General features: G+C 42.8%; 1 protein-coding gene across 2 annotated transcripts in view; it reads left to right on the top strand.

Moving 5' to 3' along the window:
- The window catches only part of BANK1 (B-cell scaffold protein with ankyrin repeats 1), a 457,231-nt gene that overhangs the window by 407,754 nt on the left and 23,669 nt on the right, over positions 1-25,808 (top strand). The window contains exons 11-12 of one of the 2 annotated variants that reach the window (XM_019526509.1): positions 9-254; positions 3,328-3,618. In XM_019526509.1, the coding sequence (XP_019382054.1) occupies positions 9-254; positions 3,328-3,618 (537 nt within the window). The remainder of the gene's footprint in view (positions 1-8; positions 255-3,327; positions 3,619-25,808) is intronic. The other variant, XM_019526510.1, reaches the window with a different exon arrangement.

Genomic DNA, 25,808 nt, shown 5'->3' with positions numbered 1-25,808 from the left:
CGAGAGAGGTCAAGAAAACTTAAGAGACAAAAAAGAGAGAGATCCTGAAAAAAACAAACTAGAGGAAGCAACATGCAAGTCTGATGACATCACTGACAGTTTATATGCCTGCATATGTGATGATGATGATGATGATGATGATGGTGAACATGAAGTGGGCAGAAGAGACTTCTTTCTCTTTGACAGGCCACCCCTACCTCCTCGAGAGCCTGCTGCTACTCAAATATATACTGATCTTCACTCCTTTATACCAGGTATAGTTCTAAGAGAAAGCATTTCTTATGTATATGTATGGTAAAGATAAAATGCTGCTGTAGAGATTTTATACAATTATTGTTAACGATAGTTGGCTGGTCACTAAGGCCATATGCTTAAGTACTTTGAGTGGAGGCCCACATCACCAGAAGCTTGGCTAGATTTGTGGGGGTGATGGAGCAAAGGTTTCAGCAATAGATTTCACATCAAGAGATTATACACTGATGTGGGAAATTTAGGATTATGGGGAAAGGCTGCAAACATAACGCTGAGTTAAGATTTTAGTTGAGTTGTATATAAATTGTTATTTTTTAAGACATCAAATATTACTTGGGCACAACTTGCAATACCACCAGTAGAATTAATAGCATTTGTGCATTCTCCTGGGAAAAGTAACATAATATTAAGTATAAGGTTTAGCTGATGCAGTGATAGAAATGTAGCAATACATTCTACTGCAGACTAGAGCACCGCTTGTGGTAAATGGCTGACATCATAGCCTTAATAAGCTGCTGCAGTTACCACACTGACTAATTCTATTTTTTAAACCTGACTCATGGGACAAAAATCTAAGACTAAATTTCCTAGTTTGCCTTTCTTTTGTATAAAGGCAAAAATGCCAGATGGCAAGTCCCCCTGGAATGGGAGAAAGAATAGGAAAGGGTTCATCTTTAAATGATAACCTTAGTGTCTGTAAAGGTTGAAGAACCTTTCCTCTTAAAGAACCACTTGTTCAGAGTATCAATATAAGCACAAAAGTAAGAGAGAAAGATTTGGCATGAAGGGTTTGTTGCTGGAAGTTTGGAGTTATGCTTAATAGTGCTTTGATCTTAGTCTAATGGAAAAAGAACACAATTATAAGTAGGCAGCTAAGTTCATATAAATTTGCAGAATCCAAATGGTTGAGAATACAAGGATAACGTAGAGTTCTTCTAAGTTTATTTCTATATGAATACTTCATTTTAAACATTAGGTGTTCTCTTAAAGTGGTAACTTTGATTTCAGCATTTCAGCGGTGAAGGGGAGGTGGAGGAAAGAAAATATCAGGATCTTTCTCTAAATTGGGATGATTTCTTCTTTTTTAAATTGTAATGATTCATTCCTACATATTTTTAGTCAGCCATTTACTGCAGGTATTGCTCTGGAATAGCTAAGAGACATACTGGAGCCTAGTCGTTTTTCTAGAGACAGTTTCTTTTGACAGTGACATGAGTGCCCCCTGTAGGAGTTCTGAGAATAAAAAGCCCATCAAAAGAAATGTTTCACTTCTCTTTCACTTTACTTCTGTGAAAATGGAATATTTTTCTCATTGTATACAAAATGTGACAGACTTTTTTATGAATCACATTTTATTTTTCTAAATATATTTTTCCAGATAAGCCAGAGATCACAGCACATATATCTAGTACAAGAGCATAGTAAAACTACCAAGACTTCCTCATGTTATCCCTTAGAGAAAATAAATAAAACAGTTTATTCCAAACAGCAACAGGAGGGTTTAAAGCAGTAATAATTACATTATTACCAGATATAAACATATGCTTATGGAGAGAATCATAGCAATATAAAGGGAATATCCATTCACAACAGAAAGCTTCAAGGTGAGCATCAATTGCTTGAGAGTAGGCAACCAGCACAGCAGCACTAGGCAAACATTTGTCCTGTTGCTAAGTACAGTTTTGCCATCTACGCAATTAAAAAAAAGACTCAGTAGCTTAAAAAATGAGAAGTTCACCTGCTGCTTTTTCCATATCACTCTCTTCAGCTGGACCATCTTTTGACAATCTGCTGGGGGGGGGTATTGTTTTTAAGGCCCCTGCTATGTGTTACATGTATTAACCAATTAACTGGTTAATCACAAAATAAATTTAGCCAAGCCACACATGCAAAGTAATACCAGCCACAAATGCAAAGTAATTATCACTCCATAAGAATGACTGTCCAGCTATAAATAGAACCAACCAGCTACAAAATTAACACTTGAAAATGTGTAATAATGCTATAGCGCAGGGCTGGGCAAAATACAGCCTGCGGGCTGGATACGGCCCACCAGGCCATTCCATTCAATCCACAGGGCCCCTAAAAAATTTAGAACATTAATATTTATCTGCCCTGACTGCCTGTCAAAGATGACAGGAGCCAAGGGCAACAGGAACCAGAAGAAGCCAGTGGCAGAACTAAACAGCCACAGCAGCAAATGCTGCACTCCACATGCCTGCTCACTCTCCTTTTCCCCCTCCTGCCTCAGCCATTTCCGCACTTCTCCCTGCCCCCCGCCCACCATACTGCAGTGTCATGTGGTACCCAGCTGCAGCACTGGGACAGCAGGAGCAGCTGGGACATGGTGCTGGAGTGGTGGGGGAAGAGTGGGAGGAGAGGGGGAAGTGGCAGGAGAAGGGCAGCAGTGGTAGACGGGGGAAAGCAGGCAGAAAGCATGCTACATGGATTAAGGTGGGGAAAGTAGACTTGTTTTGTATGTGTAGGTATGTGGTGGTTGTTTTGTGTCATGTATGGGGAGCTGTTAACCACTCAGAGCAGGAATTGCACATAGAAACCTCCATATCTACCTCTCTCATGGTTTAGTTACCATAACACCAGATTATATTGGATAAACCATCAAAAATAGATGATTTGTGGGAACCACAGGGAAAAGAAGTGCCATTAAAAAAACACACATGCACAACTGTATGCTCTAATGCCAAATTTAAACATCTAATATGCTTTCCAAAGTGCTGTAAGCCAAATGATTATCCTTTTTTTAAGGATAAGAAACCTTTAATGGGAGCTATGGCAGACAATTTTTGGGGGAGGGGGAGTTATGAGTACAATATATCAACCTAAGTATCAGCAACATTTCATACAATCTTAGAGAAAATTATGAAGTAATGAAATTGCAAGTATCACCTTAGAATCCACCTATACTGAACTGGATGATAGTCTGGGGTTCTTAATATATTTTGAGAATCAAACCACTTTTATTTTGGTGCCTAAGTATGAATTTAAGTGCCTGCATTGAGATATGGGAGTTTTGGGCTTTGGAGATTTGGAAGACTGAAAACTTCTCTATTGCAGTCAGTAAACTGGTGGAAGACAGAAAGGAAAGGGAACACACCAGTGAACATCTAGAAGCATACGATGGAGAAGAACAAGATATAGCTGTGGAAGTACAGAGGGAAGAGGATGAGGAGGATCCATACACTTTTGCCACGTTGGAGGATGGTGTGTACGACATGATACTAGCTGCTTCTGATGAGGAGAGAAGAAAGGAACGCAGATCGTTTATCATGAACAGGCCACCAGCACCTGCCCCTCGTCCCTTGTCTTCCCCAGTCAAAGAGGAGAACACTCCATACATAGTACAAGGTAGATATCTGAGTAATGGTATTTACTATCAGGTATTAGGGGCTCAAGTTATATGTGTCTGTATATGATCAGAATTTGTTTCCTTAAAGATTATTTTAAACTAAAATGCATTCATTGGCTTAGTGAACTTGAGCCAGCCTATTCTCGCACTGGACAGTATCTATAGCTGTTGCCACTTATCTCAGTGTAATCAAAAGCATTTAAATTACCAGCACGGTGTGATGGAAGATGAATTACTGGCCCAGTTCCTCAATTATCTTAAATTAGCAGAGCTATATAAGCTAGGGGATCTGATCCATAATGCTGTATATGTCTTGTGGTTTAGCAAAGAAAGAAACATATTGTCTAAGAAAGTAGTATGGAAAATACTGCTGGAGTTGTCCCTTTTCCCTGCCCCATCTCTATAGCTTTCTTTAATGCAACTGAACTATTATATCAAATCCCATCAGTTTTAAATTTGTTATACAGGTTTTAAAAAATTGTATACTGCATAAAATTTAAGTTTAGGTAATGCTATATTTTGTAAGTTTATATTCATTGAAAATTATGGGCTGTGTCCAGACAGTTCTGCAGCACCACACACCGCATATGCAGGCGTTCACCACACTGCTATCTTACAATGCGGGGGGAGGGAAGAGGGTGGGCTTGACCCCTGGAGATCCCAGGGTCAAAAAATCCCATGCCAAAAAGAAGGGGGGTAGCGCATGTGGCAGCAATGTGCACTGCCAAAAACAGGAGCCTGGCTGGCCGGAGCCACACTTCAACTGCCAGCCAGGCTTCTTGCAGTGGCTGCAGCCCCAGAAGGTCCCCAGGATTCCAGGTAAGGCTGCTGGGGCCAGCACAGTTCCTAGCACCAGCCTCCCCTACTCCACCTAGGATAACCTGCCACACACCAGAACGTGTATGGCATGGGTGTTCCCCAGGGACAAGTAGCAGTGGCACAACTTGTGTCACTGCTACTTGTCCCCAGGAAAACAAATGTCTGCACTCATCTGGATGCACCCACATGGATCACTGGTTATGACATTAGTTGTATTTTGGGTTATGGGCCTTCAGTAATTTTTCCTTTTGTCTGTGCTGCTTTTCTTTGTTATTGACCTGAGAAGGAAAAGCTGGGAAAAGGTCCTATAGGAGCTGAGAATACTTAGCCAGACTGCTGATATCCTAAACGTACACAGTATATCTCTTCCTCAAAATCTAAATGCGGCATAATATTAATATTAAATGGTATCAAAGTTTTGTGGATAGAAATAACTGTATGACTGGCAATGAGTGAACCTCAGAAGGTTCACTCATATGAATACTCATTTTGTTACAACTGAGGCTTAGATAAAAATATTTATTTTTGCAAACTCATCAAAGTGATCTGAAATTTTCACTTTGAAAAACTGGGTTGAAAAATCTCATGGGCATAGATTCTTTAAGATTTCAAGCACTTTAGATCTTACAGAAAAATTATGAAAAGAGCATGAAAACACTGCATGAAAGCAACAAATTAAACTAAAAATTAATCTCAAATTCAGTTTGTGTACTATCCAAATCCACTCACACATCTCTAAATATTACAGTAAAAGTTCCACAAATGAAATTCCTTTCTTCATATCAATTTTACTTGACGTAACAGATGAGGTTTTGGGTGCTTAATCTATTTTATAAGAATTGGAAATTGAAACGAGAATAAGCTGTGCAATAGGTGTGTGGCAAGTAAAGAGTTATAACTGTCTCTGACCAGCAGAGCTTCAGTAGAGTCTCTACTCATTCTGAACAAAAACTTGCTGAATGTGGCTGAAGGCATCTGAAACAAGGTGAATAGTAGTGAAGAAGAAAGTCCTTATCCTCAAGGTGTAGGCATTGTAAAGGGACCTGAAAGCTATGTTACAAGGAAGGTGTATGTGCTGTCTCCCTCCCATTTCCTTCAGTCTTTCCACACGGATCATGTTCTTTAAGCCTCATCATTGTTGTTTCTCACCTGTAAATTATCTGCAATTCAGCTACATCTTTCTTCAAAGGTTGTGCCCAAAATTACTGAGTTCTGCATCTGAAGCCTCTCCTACATTTAGTGGAATAATTACTCATAGAGTTTTACAGATGGCAGAAGTTATGGCAGGGTGGCTAAAAGTGGTAATATGTGGGTTGTTTAGATAAGTTGAGATGAACAAAGCAGTCAACACCTGAGTTAATGGCTAGTCCAGGTAATGGGATAAGAAGCCATGGGCTGCTGTTGTGACTATGACTAATACTTGTATATGCAAGATATCTTGTTCTGCAATGTCACGTTTAAGTTAGTATTTAAAGGTTCTTCTGTCTGAGGACAGCTCACCTGAGATCAGTGATGGAATGTCCAGGGAGGTTAAAGTGCTCTGCCATGGGCTTTTGTGGTGTGTCTAGAATTGAGGCTTAATTAGTGTCTATCTCTTAGCAGTGTCCCTTCCCCCTGTCCCTTTCCCTTTTATATACAAGCTTTTTTTTTCTGCAAGTCCTTGAAGGGCATCTGACAAAGTAGGCTGTTGCCTATGAAAGCTCATACCTCCCTGAACCCATTATGTCATGTATACAGCTATACATAGCTGTAGGTATACAGCTATAGCTGGATATCAATTTGCCTAGACTGGCAAAGTTGTATATATGTATCACCTGTATCACTTGCAATCACTGCTTATTGATTGGGATAGATTGATATAGCTTGCATTAAATAAAATAGCTAGATATGGATGACTATATCAATCATAAGACAGCTTTGTAAACCTATATTGATCAATAACTGCCTATGCCTAGCTATCTGTGAATGTAAATTGACAGAGCTGGATATTGATGTATATAGTCTTGTCAGTCCATACCTAGCTATTTAAATCTATACCTAGGTATAGATTTATATAGATTAGCCATCTATACCTATTGATTAATACAAGTTTATGTAACTGGCTATTGATTCTACATTTATTACCAGCTATGTCATAGCTACCTATACCAGACAGTTTTTTAAAAAGCAACCTATGTCAATCTAGAGCCATATATGTAAAGCCAGTCTATACCTATCAACTGACAAGATTATAATAAACTGACACAGATGGCTATAGATGTATGTGGCTAGGGATAGATTAATATAGCTGGTTATGTATAGATACAGATAATTATCAATGGTTAGAAATGTATATGGATTTGCATAGCCATCTACACCACAGAATCATAGAAAAGTAGGGCTAGAAGAGACCTCAGGTGGTCATCTAGTCCAGCTCCTTGCTCAAGGCAGGATCAACCCAGTCAAATGTCTGTCTCACCTGCTCTTCAAAACTTTTAAGACTGGAAATTTTAAAACCTCTCTAGACTGTTCCAGGGCTTTGCCACAATATGGCAATAGCCTGTTCTCTGTGGCCATAGGGGACAAGACTAGGAGTAATGGCCTCAAGCTACAACAGAGAAATTTTAGGTTGGAAATTAGGAAGAACTTTCTACCTATGAGTGTGGAGACACATTGGAATAGACTACCTAGAGAAATGGTGGAATCAATATCTATGGGACTTGGGGAGGGGGGTTCCCACCACTGCGCACAACCACTAGTAGGAATGGGAGCGGGCTTGTGCCCTTTTACAGTTACCGGTCCAGGAGGGCATGGGAGCAGGTGTCTGCCCCTGGATCTGCGCAGGGTGGGCTGGGCCAGGCTGCGCTCCCAGAGGCTAGCCCCAGCCATCCACTGCTGGGCTGTGCTTCACAGGTCAGGTGGAGCCAGGGCTGTGCTCCAGGTGGCTAGCCCCAGCAGCAGCCCGGAGCACAGCCTTACCTCCACCCACCCCACAGAGCGCAGTGGAGCATGTACTATGGGGGGGCTGCAGCCACCCTAAAATTCCCCATCGCCCCTGCTGATGGCCCCTCTCTGATCTGGGTGCATGCACCTGCCACCATGCCCTGCTGCTGCTCGCCCAGCCAGGGCACAGTGGGGCGAAGCCACAGCTTTTCCAGGCAGTGCGTGGAGGCTGGAGCAGCTTCCACCACTGTGTGCCGCTTGTGTGAGGCAGCGCAGTGGCGCTGTCCTGCACCTGCCCACCCTGGCCAGGTAAGCGGCAGGAGGGCATAGCCTCTGCTCCCAGTGCCTTCCATCTGGAGTGAGCTGTGCCTGCACCATGCCCCACCCCCAGCTCCCCGGCTGGGCAAGTAATAGCAGTGCAGCACCCCTGCTCCCAGCGCTGTTGTGACTGCGTCCCACACTCCCCTGCCCCACCTGGACAAGTGGCAAAAAGGCAGAGCCCCCGCTCCCACTGCCTTGCACCGCCCATCTGGAGCCTGGCCCAGCCTGCCCTGTGCAGATCCAGGGGCACACTCCTGCTCCCATGCCCTCCCGGACTGGCGATGCATGGCGGCACACAGTGGTGGGAGCCCCCCTCCCCAAGTCCCAGGCCCCCCTGTCCCAGCTGGGCAGCTTGTCCCTGCCCCAGCCCAAGCCCTTAATCCCTCTCTCACTGTGGGGCATTGATCTCCCCCCACCACTCCCCTTCCCTCCCCACTCTGCCCACCACAACAGACTTACCAGCTGGAGGCATCTGTGTCCAGCATGGTGAGAACTGCTGCCTGTTTAGTCTATGGCCAAATCTCTGAATTGGTACCGAATCTTCAGATCCAATTTGGCCTAATCGAATTGGAACAGTGATTGAAATCACCAAATCGAATCACTGTCCCTCTGAATCGGCTGAATCCAAATCCAAATTGAATACTTGCTTCTTCGCACAGTCCTAGTGTATATTTAATTCTAATGATTGCAGGACTAATGAAGCAACAACTTTTGATTATTTTTTCCTAGTCTGTTGTATCTTTTATATGTAATACATGATATAGTAAATTGATGTACATTCCAATAAATGTATATCTGGTTTTGTTTCGATCTTAAACTGAATAATATAACCGTAGGCCCCTAGCATATCATTAATGCTTCCATTTTCTTTTTAACTGAAGAAAAATATATATTGGGTTGTGTGTGATGATGCACCATACACCTGCACTCTTCTTTTCAAAATCCTAGATCTGACCATGCTGAAGTACTGGAAGTATTCCTACGCACTGGGATCCCATTCTAGTTACCAATTTTGCATATCTATGGGCCTCTTTTCCGAGAGAGACCACACAAGAAAAACAAGGGAACCATCTTTATTAACAACAACCTTCCTAATAATATTTGGGTAAATCAGAACAACGGGAGAAAAATGCAAATTGGGCAATGTCCTCTACTGATAGAGTGGAGAATATGCATGCAGACACTCAATACACAACATAGGATGCTCAACTTTTCCTTAAAAAATTCTTCCCCTTTAATAAGGAGGGAAGCCAGAAATATTAATATAGCTTTAGGTAAGTAAGGGAGAAATCTAGCCAGGTCTCCCATACCATGAAATTCTTTGTCCTTCAGAACTTACAGTTCTACTTCAGCAAAAAAACCTTGTATGGCCAGCATTTCCCAATTTTATACATGATATAATGAATGGGAGAGGAAGATCAGAAGCTTGGAGCAATATGGTAATTTGTTCACTCAGTTCCCACATTTGTCATATGACAATGTGACCTGTTGCCTACAAAAGCTTATGCCTCTTTGAACCATTTAATCTCTAAGGTGCAACACAGCCCTCTTTGCCTTCTGCTTGACTTCAGACTAACGTGGCAACTACCTCTCAGTTCACATATTTGTATGCAATGGGGATGCTTCTTTTTTTTTCTTGTGTATTAAAAATTAACTAGACTGTAAGAAAAGGTGGGCACTGTTACCTCACTTCTTGTGGGGATTCACCTTTAATTTATCTCAGGTCAAAGTAACACCTGGCAGAATGAGAGATCACGGGAAAATTTCAGAAGTTGCTTTGCAGTAAAAACCATCAAGACCTCTGAGCAGCTGGAAACAAGCAGGAGAGTGTGCAATAGGACTAGCAAGATTTCTATAGATCTCCACAAGTGCTCCACAGACCAGACTGAGAGCTGCTAATTTAGAGAATATGAATGTGAGACCGACACTATGATGCCATTTATACAGTCAGGGTTTTTAGGGTAGGACCACACTTTCAAGACTGGCTGCCAGATGTTCAGTTGCTGTAAATTGTTATCTTGTATATCAATTTGCCTTGAGCTGCAGCAGTTTACACAAGTTGAGCATCTGGGCCAGAGTTTCCTAGAAGATGAAAGCAAGGAGATCTGTAATTTAATGGGTCTTTTTATAATCCTCAACATTTAAAAAAAGGTTTTGTGTGTTCTAAATAAGTTTTACTAATTTAATTTATTTTTTTTACCAGACAACCAAACATGCAAAATATTATATTGGGCACTCCATTAAGCATACTACATCTTTAATGAATGGTTGAGTGAACCCACGATTATTGTTTAATTTCAGATATTGTAAGTACTCTGCTTTATAGGAAGTGTTTGTCCAAAGATGAAGCTGCCAACTCATAGCAAATAGTTCTGTGTCCAGATGGTGTGTGTTCTCTGTGTGCTCCCTTTCCATTCCTTAGGTTCTTAATATTCTTTTCCAGGTTGTTTCAGAGTTTCCTATTATGTGTTGCCAAAACAGCTGTTAAATAAATGTATGTAAGTGTTTTGTTTTTATTTTACAGTGAAATTTTAATGCTCACTTATAGGTGCCAAATTGACTGCCCTGGAGATCACAGACCTCAGAACAGGTGCAAGTTCCCCCACTGTGCCAACCATATATGTCAAGTCTGACCTTTTAAGGTCTTTTCAAGGGAGGTCTGGGATATATTAGTATCCCCACTCAAGCAGCCTTTTACTTCCTTGTTAAGACAACCAGCCAGGGTGACAGCACAGTTGCCAGTGTTTTTTTGTGATATGGACACCTGTCTGCAAGGAACTAAACAAATTTGAACCCTCCAAGGGCAAAGCCTTTTGCTACTGATTCATCTAAATGACATGTTTTAGTCTGCATTAACAATCCCTCAGACCTTGAACTTCCCCTGTGTATAAATGAAATATTTTACCATCAAAAAGTGACTGTCCCTGGGACACATTTCAAGGTAGAGTGAGCACTGGAAAAAAACATTCCAAAACAAGGAGTATAAGCTGCATTCTAACATCTCATAAAAACTGCATGAGTTTGCAGCAAAAGCAGCAGCCAGTGGGTGGGTTTGGGGGTTGAGGTGGGGGGGCAGGAATAGTCTATGTAAGGAATAGGCAATGTTTACCAGAGTGCAGTAAAAATCCCTCATTTTCAGTGCCTTAGAGACTTAACAAGCAGATTTCCTGTAACTATAGCAATTAGCTCCAGAGTGACGGATCTCTATTATGCTAAGTATTGTGTATTGTTTAATGCTCTAGTGGATTTACTGGTTACAATGAAGATATTTTTTTCCAGCTTGTTAACAGGTACACTAGCTTTATTGGCTAGATTGATAAACTAAGCTCTGCAAACTTTTGTGGATTAATAAATCTACTTCATAAGGGGCAATGGAAGAAAGTATTTTGGGATACCAGGGCTGACCAACTTCTCAGTGGTGGGGCCCCCTCCCAGGCCGCATGCTACATGTGCCTCCACTGCTCTTCACCATTGTTCTGTATGAGAGTACCCCCCACTGCACCGTGCTGATACCTCCATGCCATACCACACCACATGCCCACCCCCACTGTGCCATATGGATGCTCTGCCACTGTATTGTGCCAGCACCCTGGGTTCCCCAAGCCCCCCAGCTGCTGGATGCCTTGGCCCCTGGGCTGCACCATCCTGCCCCACCCTAATGGTTGGGGGCAGGCAGTGGAAACCTGAAGAGGAATTGGGATTCCAGAGACCCAAGCAGCAGAGTGATGGTACGGAGCAACACCCAGACTAGGAGGCTGGGGGCTGCAAATTAACTCCTTGGGGGTCATGTACAGCTCATGGGCTGCCAGATGGATAGCCCTGTACTATGTTGTGGCTGAAAACTGAGGAATCTAAACAGATACTGTAGCTGAAACACAACACACTATAGTTTCTCCATTCCTCTGGAAAATAAATAAGATGAAGCAGCCAATGGTGTTCATCAGGGGTTGCTCCAAAATCCAAAAATGTTAAGACTGCTGTGAAAAAGATGAGCCCTGGATCATATTCTTGCATAGCTCATAATGCAGACCAGAACATCAGACAGATGTCTTGTTGGTAGAGATCACCGAAATATCCATCTCACAAATTTTGTTTCCCCACTGATCCATCTGCAAGGGCTGCATGAACTCAACTGTCTCCCAAGCAAAAACAGACATGCACAAGCAAGAGTATCGGGGATATTTTTATTTGCAAAAAGAATGGCAGGTAATTTGAAACTGCTTGGGAACTGCCTGCACTTCCCATTTTTCTCACTTCTTCTGAATTTTGGAGGGAAGACAGCAACTTGATCCAAAACCCAATGAAGTCATTGGAAATGCTCCCAGTGCTTTTCAACAGGCTTTAGTTCAAGCCCATACTAAATGTGTTCTGCCATCACCATGGCTCCTTTTAGAATGCTGCACATGCTTTCTGTGGCACAAAGAGATGAGCATTCAGTGAACATCAGATTATACAACCCCTTCCTCTTGCAGATGGATCAAAAATAGAACAAATTCTTATTTGTGAGATAAATCTGTTAGTGATCTCCACTGACAATATAAACCTAGTGGAGCCAACTGTAGTAAGGTATGTTGCTAAAGGATTTACAATATATCTTTTTGAAAAGACTGTATGTAACTTTCACATGCACAAGAAATAAGATTTGGGTACACTGTGTTTATTGCAAGATTAGTTTTTCAGTCAGTGGAAAAGCAACCATAGACTTAAAAAGAAGAAACAATCAAAGCAAATTCATTCAATGTCACTTTTCTCTGCACAAGAAAAATGGGACTACAGAAATGTGTATATCAAATTTTTAGATATAATTTTTCCATTTCCATAATGAACCAAAGCAAGATCTCTAAAAAAGGGATAGTTTAAGCTTCTATGGAATATTTAACTATTAGCAAAAGCTGCAGGACTGAAGTTTTTTTGGGAGCATATCTACCCAGACTACAAAAGGGTTATCCAGTTTCTAAGTGGCTGAGGGCCGAATGCCACATGGGCCACAACAGTGGGGCCTGCATGCCCTCAAGCTGCACCAGTGTGAGCCATGAGCCCTGTGGGCTATGCACTGCACCAAAGCCTCCCCATCTGCACCATCTACCTCCATCCTCCCTGGCTGCACCATGCACTGGTGCCCCACCAGCACTGCAGTGTATGCCCACATTTCCCCCCACCCCTACCACTGCACCACATGTCCTCCACCTGTTGCACTGGGGATGCCCCCTCACTGCATCACATGCCCTAGGTCACAGGAAGCCAGCAAAAGGCAGAAGAGAGGAGGGAATGCTGGAGACTCTAGCTGCTATTACAGCCTGGAGCAATGAGAGAGTGACAGCTGGGCAGGAGCCAGGGGCCACACCTCAACCCCTTGTAGGCCACATGTAGCCCTGCTCTACACCATTCTTGAGCTCACGTCCAAAATGCAAGCCCCACCCAACAGCTCTGCACATCACCAGAAATATGGTAGTGACCACATTGTGAAGGGCTCTTGCCACTGCCACTCTTGAGATCTTCAGAGACAGATCTTAACAACAGTGGTTGTGGGTCCCCATAGAGAAAGCTTACCACCTCAGTTCCTAGTTTGGCATACCCATAGTGGGAGCAGTTGGGCAGGACTTAACATTTGGCTGCAACCTCAAGAGGCAGCATAAATCATTAGTGGTCCTTTGTCTACCAAATGCACATGTGGCATTAATGTCATATTCTATTGATAGATTAATCCACCTATTTTGCCCAGTATTCTCTTATTGCTGAAAAAATCTCATATGGTTTTATTATATGAGTTTCTGATATTACCAGTACTTTATTTATCTTGCCTCGTTTAGGGGGAATGGACTAGATAGCTTCTGGAGATCCCTTCAAGCCCAACTTTTCCATGATTCTATAACATTTGTCAATTGATAGCTGACAGATTTAGAATATGTTAGCAAATAGGGAAGAGAATTGCTGGCATATCTATATTTATCTCAGGATTAATGTTTTCACATTGTCAATTATTTATTTCTTACTTTGATCAGAGAAAAACTAAGGGTGCTCTTGGCTAATTAATTGCATGGTAAAAAGAAAGAAAGGCTGACAACGATCTCTGTAAACTGTGAGGAACAATTATGACATTGTGTCTGAATTTTTCAGCAAGTGCTCATTGGCCCTTTGCAAACATTGCTGGCATAGAAAATTCCTAACAGACGATATTGGCAAGTATTTTGAGGCAGTTTAATTACCTGATAATCTGTTAACTGAGAGGTGATTGATGGTTCTTAGATCAGTATTTATAATCTGTTAATTTTTTAAATCCATTTTTGTTGCATATTCATATTGGCCTACATTGTCACTAAGCAGAATGCATGGCAGCAATAATTTACATTCGGTGCACCAGCTCAGCTGTGTTTGCTGATTTTCTTGAGGGAGTGGAACTAAACCTGTGCCCTGCCTCTCCTTACCCACCTGCATTAAACTACAGAGAACTGTGTCTTAACTGAAACTAAACTGTTTCCATCACCTAAGCTAGCTCACATACCATTTGGATTACACCACACTGCACAGTGTAGACATATCCTTATTCCTGTGCATTTGGGACAAAAGGCTTGGTATCCCATGCAAAATTATAATAGGAACTGTGAATAACCCTGGTTTTTGTCCATGGGGCTGTCACCCAGGTTGAAATCTAACTCACATGATTCCATTTACCTAGTTGATCTCACTTTTTTAATCCCACTGACGTTTTTTTTAAATGTCATCTTAAAATTTTATTTTTCATATGGCTCATGAATAATCTTTAAAAAAACACTTTTTCTTTGGTTAGTGATCTACTTCTGATTTCCACCCTTGGTGTATTTCCAAGGTGATAATCCAAACATTAAAAAGAAACGAAATACACAAGAGAAAACCACAGATATGTCTAACAAGATGTTAATTGAAATCCGATCATGGCTTTTGACCCTGAACATCCTTAACCTCATTCTTTCATACTCTCTTCTCAGACCCCCTAGTTATTGCAGTTCCTTGCTGTGTTACCTTGTAGTAAAGATTCTAATCTTACCAAGATAAGGGATATGTGAGTTCTATTTATCTGATTACTATGCACACCTAAGGTGAAATTATGATGGTGGGTGAAGCTAGAAATAACTTCCTACATAAGCCTCATTTCACTACAACCCTGCCTTGCAATCCACTACTACTATTTCATTCTACTGACCATAGACAACCAGTGTAATTAATTATGTGATGTTTTCATGACAGAAGAAAATATCCAGTAAGAATTAGGTGAAATAGTTTATCCTAACTCATAACTTATTTAAGATGTGACTACCAATACCACATTTAAGAGAATAAGGTTTTTTCCCCCAATCATTGGGTGAAAAAGCCGCTTTTTTACATTCATATACAAAGAAACCTCACTAGATACACTGTCTATCATTAAACTGCTGCCAAAAGCAGCATGTGCTCAGGAATGGAAAACAACTATGAAGCTGGTAAGACACAGCCAACACTGAGCATGACTATAAAACACATGACCCATATTGGGCAAACATGCTGATGGTAACCTTTTTTTTTACTTATAGTTTTTATTCAAAACATTCTTACAAAGCTTCACATATTGAGCATCTTCATTTTACCAAGACTGTGTTGCTAAAAAAAACTACACACCAAAAACATGCAACTACATATATTAACCCCAGAAACAACATACATCAGCTTCCCACAAAAAACCCTTACAAATTTATTTTTCTTTATACAGAACTCCCTGAAAAACTCTTACCTCAGTAACCACCTGAAACTTTCCATCCTGAAACTCTCCATCCCTCCCATCAGTCCTCTTTGTTGGTTCAGCGAAACAAGTGTGCCCAGTCCTTTTTCCTTCATTTCTCCTCCTCTTCTCTTGTCCCAATTGATACAGTATTGCAATTCATGCAGCCCCAGCTTCAGGCACTCTCTTTCAGGGAAAGCCAACCCCTTAGAAACCCAGAGGTTTCTTACTTTTCATATACTGGTTTTAATACTTGCTAACAGTGCTATTAATATTAGATGAAGACTGAAGTGCAGCTCCTGTGCCTAACTCATGGTGCTTCACAGAAGGTGCCATGAGTTAGACTAATCTTCCCAACCCAGCAGATATTAGCTGTTGGATCAGGAGGATGGCAGTTCGAGCTCCAATTTGGAGCCCATCCAGGGAAAGAGGCTGGGTCTCTGCAGCCTCTTCCCCTAGTTCTGCCCCCTCTCTCCCAGTTCCTGTGCTGACTCAGGGTGGGAGAAAGAGAAGGCAGGGGAGGGAGGTCCATTCTAGGTTTCCCCATCTGCACTGGAATGGTGCGGTGGATGGATTGGAGCCCCACCCGCCACCTCAGAGGGGCTCCAGTCCACCTACCCTACCCTCCAGATCCAGCTGGGTAACTCCCAGAATGAGCTCCCTCTGCTCCCTTCCCCCTTTCCCACTGTGAAAACAGCACCAGGAGTAGTGCTGGGCTGCATCAGCTAAGCCTTGGTCCCAGCAAGCACAGACAGAAGTTACTGAGGGCACTTAATTTTGGAGCACCTTCATCTGAACCCTCAGGCATCTTTAGTATGAGCTCATACAGTACCATCTCTTGTGTTAAAGACTATCTTATTTTTGTGACACACAAAAAAATGTACCCTTTTGCATACTACCTTTGCATATGTACACTCCTAAAACACACATCGCACCGTTTCTTCATCCATGCACCTCTCCTTTGGACATTTAGCTGTTCTCTCCAAGCTCCATCTATGTTGTACCTTCCTAACTGGGAAGATAATTTTGTATGATCAGCCACACTAGATCAGCATACTCCCCTTTCTGTCTTTCATCTGTCACCCCCCTCCACACCTTTTTCACTTATCCTTCTGCAACGTCCTTCACCAGTGCCATCCTGTCTCTCTCACACAATATTTGGCATCCTCTTACAATCTTTCAGGACCTCCAGCCCCATCTCTCCTATTTTGTGTATCCTTATAAAACTTTCCATCCTTATGTAATGAACGTGAGGTAGCCATGCCAATGGTTTCTTGCAAGAGCCCGCATACATTCCCCATCTTCTCAAGATCATACCTGCCAAAATTGGCTAAAGCATGTTGTTTTCCCTGCCCACTCTGTTGCTCTTTACACACTACATTTATGTAGTTTGTGTAAACAAACAACCCTATGTCTGGCATCACACATCTCCCCATTTCTCTTGCTTTATACAGTTCCATTCTGGCTAGCCTTGCTCTTTTCACTTTCCAAAAGAACATGCATACTTCTCTTTGCACTTTCGCATTGTTGGTGTACAAAATGATGGGTAGTAGCACTGCTTTAACTGCTGCCACTTTCCCAGCAAAGCAAAGTACCCTTCCCACCCACAACCATAATACTTGTCATACCCTTGGTGCCACCTTTTTCCACACTTTACTTCCTTTCACTGCTGCCTTGATTGCGATCTCTAACACTTTGATTTCTCCCTCCACTACTTATAGTCCAAGCTTCTCTAGGTCCCTCCAGTTTCCCACTTCCAATATAGTGCTTCTTGCTTTGTTTAATTTAGCCCCAGTCACTTCACCATACTCTGTTGTATGTTTTAGTACCCTTTCAATCAGTAATTTGTCTCTAACCACTACACTGTCACCCATGTAGAGTGCACACTTTATCTCTCCTGTTCCCAGTATCATTAACTCACTTACAATTTTATTTTTCCTTATTCTTTGTGCCAGTGGCTCCATTGCATATTCAAACAATATCGGTGAAAATGGGCACCCTTGTCGTACCTTGTTTGGATTTTAAAGGCTTTGCTCAGATAACCTTTTATTAGCACTTAGCTTTCTGCCTCTCTACATAACAGGCTTATTCATCCTATCAGTTTCTTCTGGAAACCCATTTTCCTTAACACCTCAAATATAAAATCATGGTCTACTCCATCATGTGCTTTCTCTAGATCCAAATATGCTAATGCCAATATTTAATTTCCTTTCCTGAATGTGTGTCAGTACACACTTTTAAAATGATGTGGAGAAGCTTGAGAAAGTCCAGAGAAGAGGCATGTGCATAATCAGAGGTCAAGAGAGCAGGCCTTATGAAGAGAGGCTGAAAGGCATAGAACTTTTCAGCCTGGAGAAGCGAAGGTTCAGGAGGGACTTGGTGGCAGCTTATAAGTACATCTGGGAAAATGTTTGTTTACCAGGGCACCCCAAGGGAAGACAAGGTCAAATGGTCACAAACTGCTGGAAGATCATTTTAGACTGGACATAAGAAAAAACTTCTTTATTATCCAAGTCTCCAGAGCCTTGAATAGATTCCCCCAGAAGTGATGCAAGCACCTACTCTGGACATATTCAAGAAGTGTTTGGATGATAATCTTGCTGGGGCCATCTGACCAGGAGAAAACGGTTCATTCTTTTCCCAACTTTTCCTTGTTAAGACACTTCTGACATGAACCAGTGCTATTATCAGTGCTCTTGTGCTTGCTTTAACTGAGTGCACCTATCCCTTTAAGGCTCTTCAGTGCTGCTGCTTACTTGACTCCACTCCCTCCCCCACTTGCATGCTGGTTGCTTTTGCAAGCTGCTTGATTGCTTTTGCACCCAGGAAACCTTCCACTTTCCTCTTTCCCCAGCATTTCCCACCTCACACTCTCCACTTTGGGCTGAAGCCTAGGGACATTAGCAGCATGAAACTTCACTCCAGCTCTGACTCCAACTTATTTCCCTCACTTCCATGTTTCTTTTTCCTGATTGTCTTCCCCTACATTTTTCTTTCTTTTCTCCAACTGACTCCCAGGCTCTTTTCTTTCCAGCCCATAAATATATTTTTTTTAAAGAATGTTTTTGTGTTCCAAGCCAAATCAGCCGAATCAAATCCAAATCTGTGAGTCAATCCAGAACCATAAGTGGCCTGACAACCTGCAAACTTCCTCCACCCCCACCAGGGGCTTCAGATATTTCCAAAGTCTTTTGGCAGGCATCCTATGTGCCGGCCCAAGTCCAGAGACTTGGGGTTCAGATGCCCCCAAGTTTCGCCTGCTGTCAGCCATATCACCACAGGAGCCAACTAGGGAGGAGCCTCCCATTTCAATAAAGTGGGCTTTAAGCCCCAACACCTCAGTGGGTATACAGTTATCCCTGGGAGCGCTTAAGGAAAACTGCCTTCATGGCCCCAGATTTTTTTTTATTTTATGGAAAATAAATAAAAAAAAAGAAAAAATGTATATATATAACTTTATGTATATATATCCTCTGTCATGAACTTTCCATCACACACCTCAAACTGCATTAAGAAACCTGTACACCTGTTACAATAAATGTACCCACTCCCCTGTGCCCCTGCGCACCCACCCACTGTCTTTCCCTAACCCAATCACAGTTCCTTAGTCCAAGCCCCAGTTGGGGTTTACAATCCCAGTTTATTCATAGTCCTTGTTGCTGTCGATGTCGCTGTCACTTCCGCTGCTGCTGATCCTGTTGTCCTTCTCGCTGTCTCCAGGTCCAGTTGCATCGCTGTCTTCTACGTTTTCCTTTTCCACTTCCCCTCTCTAGGGGTCTTTGAACAGCCTGTACCACATATCCCTTTTCCAGGTGGAGTTGGCTGTTTTTTCTCCACCCTCTCCTGCCAATTTCCAGTAGTAGGACTGGAGTTCACTCAGAAACATTTTAACATAATCTGTTTCCTTGAGCTCAGTGTGTCTGTACAACAGGAGGTTCCTGCATTGCCACAGGGTGCTCCTGATGCAGGACATAAACTGGTCTAAGCGGGTTGTCTGGGCCCCCCAGTGTTTAGTCAGATGTCACAGTGCCGCCTCCCTTGTCATCAGCCTGACTCCTGTCACTTCTTGCAGGAGCCGACTTAACCTTTTCCCAAACTCCCTTGGCATAGAGGCAGAGCCACAGGAGGGTGGTGGGAGGGCGGTTGTTTGTTTGTTTTATTTTGTTTTTTAATTTGTATACCAGACCAAATTAGCCAAAACTAATTCCAAATCTAAGAGTCCAGAACCATAAGTGGCCCTACTGCCAGCAAACATCCTCCACCCACATCTGGGGCTTCAGATGTTTCCAAATCCTTTGGCAGGCATCCTACCGGCAGACCCAAGCCCAGAGGCTTGGGGTTTGGATGTCCCTGAGTTTTGCTTGCTTTTAGCCATAAGGCCCCCAGAGCAAGCTAGGGGAGGTGGTCGATGGTGTTCCCTCATCCTATCTGAATAAGATATATGATTGTGCCTATTGAGTAAATACAAGTACTATCTTGCTGTGGAGTTTTTCATGTGCAGCAATGTATGTGTAGACGCAGACCTGGGTGGCTGGGGCACAGGGATGCCTGCGGGCTAGACCCACACTGAAGCAACATTGTGCCCTGGCCAGCCTCTCCACAGCATGTTGTGTTGGGGCAGAGCAGCCCCAGGCTAGCAGGATGACCTCCCAGGCCCCCTGCCAGCTGGGGCTGCTCCAGGGGTTGCTCCAACCCAGCTCAGCATGCTGCAGTCCCAGGTGCATCTGTAAACACGGCACCCACGCGCAATAAATTCTGATGAAATATGCACCAGAGTTTATTGCATTATATTAATATGCATGTATAGACATGCCCAGTTATCTCAGATTTGCTCCTCATTTCCATGTGTTCAGGGAGAGCAGGGTCTGACAATAAGGAGGTGAAAAGTTCCCACAGGGAAAAAAAAGTTGTAGGGAGGCAAAGAGTACAGGGCTTACCTTACCCCCCAGATTTATTTTCCCTGCTGTAGCAATGGAAGCAGGACAAATGCCAAGAAAACTTGCAATAATTAGATTCTATACCTGGAAAATTATCTAATTATTGCAGGGTTATTTTATAATCATGGTCATCTTATATTCAAGTAAATATAGTAAGCATATAATCTGGGTGTATTAACTCACATATAATTTGGCCCTAAATTACTATACAGATTATATTTCTAATTGGCATTTGTCAATGCAGTTCTGGTTATAGGCAGTTTGCTTAGAACATAAATTCAGCAGCAGTATCAAATAAAATAAATAACCCTGAGCAAGCCGTTTCCAGACTATAGATGCTTATTCACCTTGCAGTATCTCCTCCATTCCTATATGTCCAAAAGTATTGTATAGGTGCCATTATGTGCATTGTCTGATTCAGGCATGTTCTCTTTCAGAATAATTACTTCAAAAGTTATATTATCCATATCAATAATGAATTATTTTTGAAGAATTATATAGTCATCACTGCTATTTTATATATAGAGTTATCTATATCTATATAGACTGCACCTATGTGTTGCTAATGCAACAAATCTGTAATTTTCCCATCTCAGACCTTATTTTTCTGTCTAAAATAAACTCAGGTATTTAACATAATTCCTCACACCACTCCTGTCCTGACTATACTGTTAATTGTATCATGATGTTATTGTTTTCAAGATGTCATTACTGAGCAAGTTTCTGATATCTCAGAGCACAAGCAGATCTCCTTACCATGTTTCATGCCTTTATTACAGGCTTCAGAAACTAATTCTAAAGAATCAAATTTCTACTTTTCCTTCAGTCTATGATCATCGGTCAAACAGAATACAATAATCAGGGCCCTGAGTATTCTACAATTATATTGCTGCAAAGTTTTCTATGAAGTGTATGTTTTGCTGGAATTGTGCTCCAGAATCTCAGGTTTCATAAAATATGTTCCTACTCCTTAGACTTATAGAGAGAATCTTGAAAATATGCACCGGGGTAACACAATATAATGTTGTCTGCCTGTGTCAGCAGGAGCCCAGAATGATAACTCTGTAAAATATGAACTGCCCTTTCCATCTCAATCAGGGCCATGTGGATTCCTGAGGTCTGCATGACCCAATCACTTTTTATTTGTCCAGAATGTTGCAGAAGTCAGTGTTTTTGCTGCAGCAAGGACTTCAATTTCCTATAGCCCTATCCTTCTTCCCTGTAGGATTTACCTCCAGCAGCTGCTTGCTCTCCACCACTCGGTACGCAACAGGATTATTCATATTATAGAAAGCGCCCAAGAAAACTATCAAAATATTAACATATGGAAACGTAGGTCAGACAAACAACTTTAATTGTGTTCTGTAATGCCACTGTGGGAAGAACATGGGGTTTAAACTAATCCAGGATTACAAACACTAAACTATTTTAAACTAGAGATGTCAAACTCATATATAAAAACTAGGAAAAACTGATAGACAACTTTCTTTCATAGGAAAAAAGGTTGCGACATCTTGTCTAAAAATAGTTTTATTGATGACCTTTAGCACCTTTTTATTTGTCTTTATACAGGGAAGAGCAAAGTATTTCCACATACAACATTATCTCACTCTGTCATGCAATTAAGTCTACTTACAGCATATGAAATTATGTACCATAAACACAGAAAAGTATATTGCCAGATTCATCTCTACAGATAGGACTACTGCACAGTAGTAGGCATATGCATCTTTCCAGTTGGCCCAAAAATTAGAATAATTTGTTTTCACTTACTTCACCCAGACTAAGTGTTTACTGCCAACTAAAATCATTTCAGAAAGATGCAGAGTGTAAAGTGGTTTTAACAATTTTACTTGGAAGAGCTGGAAGAGTAATTCCATTTCTGATTACTCCAACATTGCAAAACTCAGCAGAAATTGCAAAGCCCATCATTGAAAGTACTTCCCAATCATGGACATTGTTGAGTGTAGCCCTGCCCTGGACTTTATTCCCTTAATGATGATCTCAGTTCACAGACCTTCAAATATTAACACTGGCAAACAGAAAATAGAGTACAGGTGCTTTTTTATGCAACTGTAGTCACAAACTGTCCATATTACTTCTATAGTCTGGTTACTATACTGGGCGCTGACACACATTCAGGACCCCACTCTAACTCAGGGTGCTTTACATAAACACCCTGAGTTACAGCATCCCCCCACAAGCCAACAGACGGTCACCCATTGGGTTGTGGGGGGAATTGAGGCTGCCTGCACTGGCCCTCCTGGCCAGTGGAGAGGGACTGAAGGGAGTAGCAGCTGCTGTAGGGATACTATGCCTCGCCTGAGCTGGATGGGGGAGGAGGTGGGGTGAAATGAAGCCCCTCGCCCACAGCCAGCTATCCTGGCTGGGGTATTGGAGAGAGCTGGGTTGCACACCACCCCCACCCCCACCCCCTCCGCCGCCAGCTCCAGTTGGGCCTCTTGTGGGCAAGCACAGCCTGAGCAGGGGTGCGAAGGGGCCAGGGTGGTATGCAGCCCTCTCACCTGGAGGCCCATCCCAGCTCTCCCCAATACCCCAGTCAGGGTAGTTGGCAGGGGCTGAGAGGCAAGAGGCTCTGCTCCATCCTACCTCCTGCCCCATCCGATTCAGGCCAGGCATCGCAAGCCCACAGCTGCTGCTGCACCCTTCATTCCCATCTTAATCTGTTACCTGACTAGGCAAGGGTTACTTTTTTTCATGATCAGCCATTTTAGAAGCACTCTGCAGCCATGCACGTGTGTCAGGTCACAGATGTAGAGTGCTTTCAGGGGCCAAATCACACAAAAAATGTCACTTCCATCTGTGCCCATTGTCTTAAGGAAGGAAGGAAGGTTAAGCATGCAGGCAGGCTTCAAACAGCAATAACCATAGAGATGAAGAACATATTACAGTTGTACTATTAAGGACTCTGCAGAGCTGAGAAAGAAAGAGAGAGACATGAAGTCTATCATCCTGAAATTGAGGAGGTGTGTGGGTGTCAACATAGTTTGGTGTAGTTCTCATAGCTGAAGCAGAATACATATGCAGTGCATTGGAGTTGCATTTCCAAAAACAAGGGGGCCACTGCCGTTCCCTTAGTTTGCTTTCATCACCGTCTTTCATAATGTTTGGTGCAGGATTGGTGTGAAGATCTATACTCCCCTTGGGATCACCCCCGCCCCCCATACATTTACAGCTTGCAACAGAAGTGCAAATTTGAATGGTGCAACGGCATGAAAACACTGTAGTATTTTTTCTTTTGTCAGACGGCACAGAGCCTCGCTCATTACCAAGCCTGTCATAAAGAAAGAATGAATTTCATTGCTTGTTTTGCTGCTAAACTAGTACACATACTGAACTCCATGGATACCAATAAGAGGGAGACAGGTGAACTCCAGTCTGAAATCATGGAAACCCTGAATTACAGGTTCTGTCTGTACTGCTGTCAGATGTGATTGCCGTGCACAAAGACATACCCAATCTATTCTTAACTACAGAGCTCAGATATAAACAACAATGAAGAAGCCATGGCATGGACTTAAGTTAACTATCCTAGCAGGCCCCCAAGGTCCTGGGCAGACCTACTTAAGTTTCAGCACTGTACCATCACCATGCCAACTAGCTTAAAGCTTTCTGGGATATGCCTGTGCACTGATCACACCTCCCCACTACAGTGCAAACATATACTTAGCTTTGTCTCCGGAATGTGGTCCCATTTATTGTGTTACACAAGTCATTTCAGTTTTCTGCTTTTGCTTTCCCAGCCATAAAGCAGAGAATAATACTTCTCCCTCTTGCACAAGGATATCAGAGGCTTTTGGTTAGAAATAATGTCATACAAACATGCAAATATGATAGTGTGCTTATTTTATTTTCTGTAATGCCCTTCACCATCTGTCCAGTCTGTAGCTGGATAAAAACATGCCCCTCTCTACAATAACTTTGCAAATAACTGCTAGTAAACTTACAAACTAGTTGATATCACCTACAAAAAATTGTTAAGAGTTACCCCCGCAATGCAGACACGTGCAAAAGGTTTCTCCTCCATGGAGTTTCATATGGAAGATCTGAGTACTTTTGTGATCAGTGCTTTACTAACTAGTGGAAGTTAAATCCAGGCATGCAGCTATACTTTATAGCTCTTATTAAAAGAGCTGCAGTGAGTAACAGCTTGTGCACTCTTAACTGTTCTAGTGGCAAGCTAAGTACTAGAGGTACTAAGAGGTTCTTAGGTTTCAGCATTACAGCAATCTTAAAGAGTATGCGTCTTTATACTTCTCCTTTGTGCTTTACAAAGGCTGGCTTCCTTCTAGGCAAGTCTGACAGATCTCTGTAGTTTTGCTGTCATAAAAAAGCACTGTCATTCATTACACACCTGTGGACCTTCTTCAGTGCTCGGCCTCTCCTTGTTGTGGTCACATACAAAAGGATCCTGCCTTATTTGTGTTCAGGCAGTCTGCATTCAAAACTAACACGTTGCTATGATCTGGAATCACTTTAATATAAACAGACTACTACTTCCTTTATTCTGATTCTGTGCGGCTTCTTCCTCTGAAAAGAATAGCTTTGTTTTCTTTTCTGCTATCTTTGAATGATCCTAAACAGAAGATAATCTTACTGAAATACAAGATGACCCTGAATATGATGACACTCCCCAATAATTAGATACTATATTTGGAAAAATTACAGATTCATTATAAGTTTCCAGGTATAGAATCTAAGTATTTGAGGGTGGCCTTGAATGCCACCCCCACTGCTATAACAGGAAAAGCCGTGGCTGGGGGGAGGTGGTCAGGTATCCCTTTGCCCTCTGCTCTGCCCACTTTTTTCCCCTGTATTCTTCTTGTCCCACCTGCAACCCCAAACCCCAGCTCTCCTCGGCCTCTGCCCATTCCCCCTTTCCATCAGTCTCTGCCTCTTCCCCAGTCTCTGCCCCTTCCCCCCTCCAACTGCCTAGCCTCTGCCTCTTCCCCTGCTCCCCCTTACTGTCAAATGCTGTTTCACCCTGGAACACGGCCTGCGGAAGCTCAGCCCTTGCCTGGCCATGCAGTAGTGCCAGCACTGCTGACTTGCCTGGTGGGGCACTGGTGACACGTAGGGGGTGCACACAGGTGCACCTGCACCCGCTGAGCACAGCGGTGCACCCCCTGCAAATAGGCACCATTGACACTGCTGGCAGCACCTGCAGGCAGTTGCCACTTGCCACACCCCATCCCTCGCCGCTGACACCGCCAGTGGCATCTGTGGGCGGTCCGTGATTGCCGCTGGCCACCACCAACACTGCCACCAGCATCTGTGGGTGGTCACTAACCACTGGTCAGCACTCGCCACCCCCACCTCCCCACTGCTGACAGCACTGCAGCTGCCTGAGGGAGCTCCTCACTTACAGCCCCCATGGTCCTGCCGCTGACAGCACTGCCGCTGCCTGCAGGGGCTCACCGTTTCCCCCCCCCCCCCC

The sequence above is a fragment of the Gavialis gangeticus genome, unplaced genomic scaffold, assembly GCF_001723915.1.
Source record: "Gavialis gangeticus isolate Ggan-Ray unplaced genomic scaffold, GavGan_comp1, whole genome shotgun sequence".
NCBI classification, from domain to species: domain Eukaryota; kingdom Metazoa; phylum Chordata; order Crocodylia; family Gavialidae; genus Gavialis; species Gavialis gangeticus.
The sequence above is the reverse complement of the archived record's forward strand: the minus strand, read 5'-3'. Positions and strand labels throughout refer to the sequence as shown.